General features: G+C 51.6%; 3 protein-coding genes across 3 annotated transcripts; 2 read left to right on the top strand and 1 right to left on the bottom strand.

Moving 5' to 3' along the window:
- The first annotated feature begins 286 nt into the window (after nt 1-286).
- LOC121337518 (feather keratin Cos1-2-like) lies at nt 287-1031 on the top strand. Its single transcript, XM_041407660.1, has 3 exons — nt 287-335; nt 474-484; nt 717-1031. The coding sequence occupies exon 3, from the start codon at nt 726-728 to the stop codon at nt 1029-1031; it is 306 nt and encodes a 101-aa protein (XP_041263594.1). The 5' UTR covers nt 287-335; nt 474-484; nt 717-725.
- A 2915-nt stretch (nt 1032-3946) lies between these two features.
- On the bottom strand, nt 3947-7145 carry LOC121337540 (feather beta keratin-like). The gene is given in 4 exon segments (XM_041407673.1): nt 3947-4273; nt 4613-4665; nt 4668-4709; nt 7127-7145. Coding segments are annotated over 4 exon segments (441 nt in total).
- A 155-nt stretch (nt 7146-7300) lies between these two features.
- LOC121337539 (feather keratin 1-like) lies at nt 7301-8492 on the top strand. The gene is given in 3 exon segments (XM_041407672.1): nt 7301-7428; nt 7430-7481; nt 8166-8492. Coding segments are annotated over 3 exon segments (507 nt in total).

Here is an 8492-nt window from a genome sequence, read left to right as displayed (position 1 = left end):
CCCACAGCCACATGCCGTGCTTGCACAGAGCTCTCGAGCACATGGGGGCACATCTTCTGCCTGTACTGACGTGATGGTGCTTGGGAAAGCCTCAGGCCTCTCATCCCAACACTTCAAAAGATCCTCTGTGGCCTAATGGCCATGTTAGCAATGGGGAAACGAAATGGCAGTGTTGACAGAAACCAAAAGACAACCCGGGGCATTTGGGAGGACAGTCTGCTTTGGAGATGAGTCTGTAGGAAAATTACTGCCCCTGTGCAGTGCCTGTGGGCCTGGGCTGGTGCAGGAGCAGTATAAAAGCAGGACCTTCTGCTCACTCTCACATCCACTCCTTCAGCTCCATCTTGTTGAGAACAAGGTGAGTTTTGAGCCCTTTCTTGTCTTTCTCTGGGTTCTCCTTCTGCCCTTTCTCCTTCCCTTTGTGTTCTACCTTGTAATTCTCTGGGATTTCTGATCATATATCTCTGTCCTTGTTCCCTGCTGTGTTTTGAGTCTGCTTACCATGGGAGAGGGCAGATGTGTCATGGAGAAGGCTGAATATAGAAGGAGGTGTCTCCTGAGCTGTGGGTTGGGAGAGATTGTCCCTGGCTTTGGCCTTCTTGGTGATGCTCATAGGGGCTGAGAGAAAGGATCTCCCTCGCGGTGGGGTGAGGCTGCTCTTCAAACTGCCCTTACGGTCTGCTCCTCTCTTCCCCCTTTGCCAGGTGAATCTGCAGCCCCCAGCCATGTCCTGCTACAGCCCGTGCCGGCCCTGCCAGCCCTGCGGCCCCACCCCGCTGGCCAACAGCTGCAATGAGCCCTGTGTCAGGCAGTGCCAGGACTCCACCGTGGCCATCCAGCCCCCAGCCGTGCTGGTGACCCTGCCCGGGCCCATCCTCAGCTCCTTCCCACAGAACACCGCCGTGGGATCCTCCACCTCTGCTGCTGTTGGCAGCATCCTCAGCTCTCAGGGAGTGCCCATCAGCTCTGGGGGCTTTAGCCTCTCTGGCCTGGGCAGTGGCCTCTGTGGCACCAGGGGCTTCCCCTGCTGAAGCTGCTCCCTGCCCTGTGGCCTCCACCCGGATTCCCCTCTTCTCCCTCTTTTGACTCATTAAATTCTGCTGCATCCCAGCCTGTGCCTCTGTGTCATCCCTTGCCCTGCAGACACTCTCCCAAGGCAGAGCTGTTGTCCCAGGGGTGTTTCTGGGAGGGTGTTGTTGGGGCTGGTTTTGCACTGGCTGTCAGCACAGGCTGGCATTGGGAGTGCTCAGTGTGCACTGAGTGGCCCTCTGGGTTCTGAGTTTCTCTGCCTCTTTGGGTCAGGGTAGAATTTCCCTACATTTTCCAGAGGTATACATCCACTTTGTTTGCACTTCTTTTCCTTTCTCAGCTCAACACTGTGACACAAGTACTCAGGAGAGAGCATGTTACTGTCCTGTCAGAGGTACTGGATTCCCATCAGACTCCAGTAGATCTCATCCTAACACAGGATGTTCTCAGAGGGAGGGGCAGAGTGCATTTGGCTGCCTTCTCACAGACCCCTGTTATCATGGGATCACAGAATGGGTCTGGGTGGAAGAGACCACTAAGGTTTATCTAGTCCAACCCTGTTGCCATGGATATGGATATCCTTCACTGCATCACATAAGGTTGGAGCAAACCTGAGCTTGAACCCTTCCCAAGATGGAACACCCCATCATTATCTAGGCTACATTTCCCAGTCTGTTATCACACTCATCACACTCATCACCGTTAAATTTTTCTTTATGTCCCTTCTATATTTATTTATTATTCAGTTTAAAACTCTTGCTCTTTGTTCAATTATTGCAGTCCTTGAGAAAACATCTCTCTCCACGTTCTTCATTCATCCTCTTTACATATCAAATGGTCTCCCCAGAGCCTGTTCTTCTCCTGCCTGAAAATCCTTAGGTCCCTCAGCCTTTCTTTATGGTAGGGGAAATGCATCTGTGTGATCATTTCTGCAGCCCTTGTCTGGAGCTGCTCTAGCAGGTCCATGCCTGCTTTGAATTGAAGAATCCTGCCTGGATTCAGGGTTCCAGGTGAGGTTTAAGAAGATCATATATGAAGTGGAGACTCCCCTCCTTTTACCTGCTGGCTATGTTTCTGTTTGTGCAGCCTGATGGAATTTCTGAGTTGCAAACACACATTGCTGACTCATGTCCAGTTTTCAATCTCCAGTGTCCCCATGCCTGTTTTCAGTCCTTTCTTCTTTCAGGCTGTTCTGATATTGTGGATTTCCAGATTGCAGCTTTCCTGGGAGAGTTTCTGGGGAGAGGGAGGCAGGGAGAGGCATCAGGTATGGGCTGAGGGTCTCAAAGGGCTGTGCAGAAGCAGCTGAGGGAGGGGAATGGCTGAACTGCTGCAGGACGCAGGTGGGCATGATGACACATATCCTCAGAGGGTCCAGATTTGAAGTACTCGCTGTTGAGACAGTCACCACACACAGAAGAACACCATGCACTTCAGAAGGCTTCTCACTGTTTATTTTAACAGCATCCTGTCTTTTATACCTTCTCACAAAGTTTTTACCTATTATTGGCTACAATAAATCAACATAATGTTCATTGGTCCAGAGCAGTCTCCACCACTGTTTTCCACCAACATGCAACTATAAGGCCTCCTGCTTATCTTTTCTTCTCCTTGGTTTCCATGTCAACAACCTTGGTAGAACTCCTTTCAGGGGCAAAGGCAACTCTTACCAGCTTCTCTTCTTCAACTAACTCTTTCTGGCTAACAGACCAGCTGTCAGCCCCTTCCATTAAGTTTGCTTTGTAGCAGCCAACCCTGTCACATCGTTCAGTGTGGAAGATCAGACAGTTACATAAGCTGTGATGGGTAGTGCCACCGACCTTTTGGCCTTGGTACAGTGAAAGCTGAGGGGGAGAGAAACTCAAGGCAAGAACAGAAGTGAAGACATCATGTCTGGTCCCTCTGACCCTCTGACGCTGACCGCTCTGACGAGGGAAGATGTAACAAGGAATTTGCTGGTGAAGGAGGTAACAAGGATAGTACTAGTATAAGAATGATAATCAAGAAGATTGTGTTTCTAAAGGGACTGGGATAAAGGGGTCTGAGTGGAAAATTTTGTACAAATGTAGTGACCTATAAATACTGGTGAACTTGTATAATAAACTGGCTATGCTCTGCTGGCATTAGCAGAATCCGTGTCTGTCAATCCCCACACTTCAGTCTCTGAAAAGAATGAGGTGCTTTTGTGGTTAACACCATCAAAACAGGTGGAACTGCCAGGAGTGTTCCTGGACACCAAGGATTGTCATCAACATCCTGGGCTCTCAGAGCACAACTGTCAACAGGATATCAATGGCAGCAAAGATCCCACTCTGCTCAGCACTCCCCAGATGGCATCAAACATGCTGTGCTGCCTACTGGACTGTAACACAAAAAGATCTCCAGAAAGGGAAGTGAAATGCATGAAGATTGACCAGGGTGGTGAATGAGGTGGGACATTTACTTGTGGATGAGAGGTTGTGGATGCAGGTTTCCTGACAACAGAGAAATCTTGAAAGCTTTGTTTCTTTGTTTGGGAGAACTAAAAGTATTTTTGGAATATCTGTGGTCATTGAACTGTGTGGGGTAATTCTTGCAGATAGAGAGAGGCAGGGTAAATTAGAAAGGTGACACAATATGAATAATCAATGCTGTGTTAACATAATGAATGTGATGTTGACAACCATGGCAACACCGCTTTCAACAATGCCCTCCCAGAACCACACAGCAGCACCTCTCTTGTTGGACATGTTGGGTGAGTATGTGCAGGGGAAAGGATGACACAGAGACATGGGCTGGGATGCAGCAGAGCTTTAATGAGTCAAAAGGTGAGAAAGAAATCACTCTGAGTGGAAGATAGAGCACTGATGCTCTATCCCTGGGCTACTACCGTCCTGGGAGTCCCTGGGTTCCTTCCCCAGGGCCAGTGCCAGCAGCTTCAGCAGGGGAGGCCCCTGATGCCACAGAGGCCACTGCCCAGGCCAGAGAGGCTAAAGCCCCCAGAGCTGATGGGCACTCCCTGAGAGCTGAGGATGCTGCCAACAGCAGCAGAGGTGGAGGATCCCACGGCGGTGTTCTGTGGGAAGGAGCTGAGGATGGGCCCGGGCAGGGTCACCACCACGGGCGAGGGCTGGATGGCCACGTGGGAGTCCTGGCACTGCCTGACACAGGGCTCATTGCAGCTGTTGGCCAGCGGGGTGGGGCCGCAGGGCTGGCAGGGCCGGCACGGGCTGTAGCAGGACATGGCTGGGGGCTGCAGATGCACCTGAGAGACAGGGAGAAGAGAAGCAGAGCAGAGGGCTGAGTGAGGGAACTCTGTTTGTCCATCATCTGGAGAAAAGCCAGAAGTAAAAAATTGCACAATGTTGTTAAGAAAGGCCCAACAGCCTCACTTCCTACTCAGCCGTAAGAAATCCCCCTAAGAGTGACCAAGCCCTAGGCTCTTCCACAGCTCAGGAGACAGTTCAGACAAAACCCAACCTCCTTCCATGAACAATTTCTGTCCTTTCCATCTCCCATAACAAGCCGTTCTCAATAACCTACATGGGACCACAGGGTGGATAGGGTCAGAAAGGAAGAATAAAAGAAAGGATTTCAGACTCACCTTGATCCCAAGGAGATGGAGGTGAGAGGAGTGAATGAGGGAGCAAGGAGAAGATCCCCTTTTATACTGCTCCTGCTTTGCCCCAGGCCCACAGGCACTGCACAAGGACAGTAATTTTCCCACACATTCACCTCCAAAGAAAAATATCCACCCTAACGCCACATGTTGTGGTTTGATTTCCATCAAGGCTGCCATTTCATTTCCTCATTTCTGACATGCTTGGTCTGTGCTGCAGCTCCTTACACGTGTGCCACACAAGGCCTGGGCACAGCTGGGATCAGAGCGTGTCCGTGCAGGCACAGGATGTGCCCCCATGCCCGAGGGTCCCGTGCAGGCAGGGGATGTTGGCTCGGGCAGTGCCTTGCCACTGTTGGCAGCTGCAGGGACAGCCCCAGCTCTGTCCTGCCTCAAAGAGCAGCAGAGCACCCAAAGGCTCCTCTCCTCGCAGCACGTCCTGCCTGCTGCTCTCTCCTCCCTCTCACCTCACTCCAGCAGCCACTGGACACTGCTTCCCCAGGGAAATGCTTTCCCCTCCCTTCCTCTTGATGCAGATTTTTTGCCAGGCTGAGTGTTCCAGGGCTGGGGCTGGAAAGCCAAAGCCCACCTGGAGCTGAATCAGGAAAGCTTGTGGTGGGAAAGAAGAAGATCATCCACACAGGTCAACAGCAAAAGGGAGACTTGAGCCAAGGCTGACTGGGGCAGCTTCACTGGGGACAGGGGATACAGGAAAGGAGAAGGTTCTTCAAGGCTTCATTTTAGTGTCACAGGATCAACCTCCTGATATTTCTCAGAAATAGGGGTAGGGAAAACCTCCCCATAGCAGACGAGGAGGATCACCTGTGGGAACATTTAAACACCAATATGTGTGACCAGGTGATGAGCACATGAGTGTTGGTGTCAAAAAAAGCACCTCTGAGGCCTCTTTGGGAGGTGCCAGTAGTCAGGGAATGCAGCTGAGGACTGGGAGAAGGAAAATTGGCATCCTGACTTCTAGAAGACCATGACTGAAATCTGGCTTGGCTGCAGGTCTCCAAGGGTTCTGATGAATGTGATGAAGTGCAGCTGGCAGGTGCACCACGGGGCACTGGGGCCAGCACTGTTTAACCCCTTTGTGCAAAGTCCTGCAAGGCTGGAGGGAGAAACTCCTGCCCCCCACAGTCTGGGGCTGTGAGGCAGCCAAAGAGCTTTGCAGTACAGAAAGGGGGTCCGGCAGGGCCTGGGCCTTCGTGGAACTGGCACCTGACAACATCCAAGGCTGCATTAGGAAGGGGTTTGTTTGTGGAATGTGACCCCTATCCTCTGCTCTGCAGTGCTGAGAAATCAGTGCCACAAAAGCAGTTGTCCAGTATAAGGGAGGCACAGTCACACTGGTGCAGGTCCAACAAAGGACCTCAGAGCCCATGAGGTGATTGGAGCCCCTGGAACAGGAGGAGCTGCTTGATTGTACACCCCAGAGGAGAGGGGGCATCTGGCACACTGCTCAGCAATGGCTAAAAGAGCTGTGGGAGGAGTCCAGAACACAGAGCCAGGCTCTCCTGAGTCTTCTACAGAGAAGGGACAAGAGGAAATAGGCACACTGGAAATGGGAAATTCTGGGGAAACATAAGAAAATATGTTGTTAGTGTGAGAGTGATAAAGAACTCGCCTGTGGTTGACACGGGCAGGTTGAGGATTGTTTGTGCTTGTAGAAATTCAGGACTTGGCCCTGAGCATCCTCCAAGGGGTGATCATGCTGTGCAGAGGGGTGGTTGGACTAGGTGATCTCCGGAGGTTCCTTCCAGTCTCATGGAGTCTGTCATGGGGCAAAAACAGTGATGCACAGCTGCCTCTGAGAAGGAAGAACTGGATGTGAATGCTGGAATCAAGTGCAGTCTTGGCTGTCACACCACAGAGTGGAGAGGAAGAGCTGGTGTCAGGAAGGAAATGGGTAGCAGTGTACAGCCCCCAGACATCAAAAATCTTACACTCAGTGAGGCATCTGGCAGGATGGAGGCACCTGTGAAAAGTAAAGAAGTTAGAAAAGCTGGCAGCATCTTAGGCAGCCTGTGGTCAAAGATTAAGAAAGGTCCAGGAAAAATACAAGAAGCCAAGAGGAGCTCTGAGCATAGGGGATGTGCTGAAGAGGGCCCTGGGTACCAAACCAGGCCACATCAAGGAGTGCTGCACTTCCCTGCCCTGCAGGCAGCTGGGACGCATCCCAGAGGGCAAGGGAATGCCTTCAGTAGGCAAATTTCCAGGGAGGGACTCTTTCTATCTGTGGCGAGTCATGCTCTAATTTTGGGTTGGCTGTGTGTCAGCCTTTTGGTGAAAGGCCAAACCAGGAGTGTGTGATGTCTTCAGGTTTTGTTCCAGGCCAGGATGAGTTCCCCTCCAGCAAGGGCAGCTCCTGCTATGCAAAGAGAAAACATCTCCAATATTGGGCTGTAGCCAAGCCCAGAGCTCTAAACAGCCACACTACACACCTTGCCCTCAGCAGGACCTTACTGTGCCAAGGAAGGTGGAAATCAGTGTTACCATTTTCCCCTGGTCCCATGATCCCTTCCTTCCAAAGACACCTCCAGCACATCTTCTGCCTGTGCTGATGTATCCCTGCCTGGGAAATCCTTCAGTCTTTCATCTCAATACTTGAAAGGATCCTTGGATGCCTAATGATCATGTCAGGAATGAGGAAAACAAATGGCAGTGTTGATGGAAATAAAAGCACAGCCTGTGGCATTAGGGAGGATATTTTGCTTTGGAGGTGAGTCTGTAGAAAATTACTACCCTTGTGCAGTGCCTGTGGGCCTGGGGCGATGCAGGGGCAATATAAGAGAGAGCTCGTCCTCACTCTCTCATCCATTCCTCTTGTCTCAGTCTGCTTGGGATCAAGGTGAGTTGGGTCACTTTTCTCCTCTCCTTCCTCTTCCCCCTCCTGTTTTCCAGTGCATACCTGTCACTTGGTCCTATGCTGCATCATGGGACTGCTCTGTGAGAGGTGGAATGTGAGAGAGGGTCATATGGAGGGAGGCTGGGGCTTTCCTGAAGAGTGATAGTCTGGGCAGGAATATTCTGAGATTGGTTGCTCTTGGCAGGGAAGCTGTGGGCTAAACATTATCACTATCTACAACTTCCTGAAGGGTAGTTGTAGTCAGGTGGGGTTGGTCTCTTTCTCCAAGCAGAAAATGACAGAACAAGAGGTCACAATCTCAATCTGCATCAAGGGAAATATAGGTTAGATATTAGGAAAAAGTTTTTCATGCAAAGTGTGATAAAGTTCTGTAATGGTCTGTCCAGGCAGGTGGTGGAGTCACCATCCCTGGATGTGTTTAAAAAAAGACTGGATGTGGCACTCGGTGCCGTGGTTTAGTTGAGATGTTGGGGCTGGGCTGGACTCAATGATCTTGAAGTTCTCTTCCAACCTGGTGATTCTGTGATTCTGTGAAATGTGAGGAAAAACCTGTGGGTATCCTTGTGTCTCCATCTCTTGTCACCGTCTTGGCTGGAGTCATGGTGTTGTGACAGGCTGCACTTCAAATACCTATTACAGGCTGCTCCTCTCTACTCTCTCTGCCAGGTGCATCTGCAGCCCCCAGACATGTCCTGCTACAGCCCGTGCCGGCCCTGCCAGCCCTGCGGCCCCACCCCGCTGGCCAACAGCTGCAATGAGCCCTGTGTCAGGCAGTGCCAGGACTCCACCGTCATCATCGAGCCCTCGCCCGTGGTGGTGACCCTGCCCGGGCCCATCCTCAGCTCCTTCCCACAGAACACCGCCGTGGGATCCTCCACCTCTGCTGCTGTTGGCAGCATCCTCAGCTCTCAGGGAGTGCCCATCAGCTCTGGGGGCTTTGGCCTCTCTGGCCTGGGCAGTGGCCTCTGTGGCACCAGGGGCCTCCCCTGCTGA

Source organism: Onychostruthus taczanowskii, unplaced genomic scaffold, assembly GCF_017590055.1.
Source record: "Onychostruthus taczanowskii isolate IOZ18803 unplaced genomic scaffold, ASM1759005v1 scaffold273, whole genome shotgun sequence".
In the NCBI taxonomy this organism is placed as follows: Eukaryota; Metazoa; Chordata; class Aves; order Passeriformes; family Passeridae; genus Onychostruthus; species Onychostruthus taczanowskii.
This window is presented reverse-complemented; position numbering and strand designations above follow the sequence as displayed.

Excerpts from the sequence above, each read along its gene's own strand:
- LOC121337518 (XM_041407660.1), top strand. The coding sequence starts at position 726 with ATGTCCTGCTACAGCCCGTGCCGGCCCTGCCAGCCCTGCGGCCCCACC.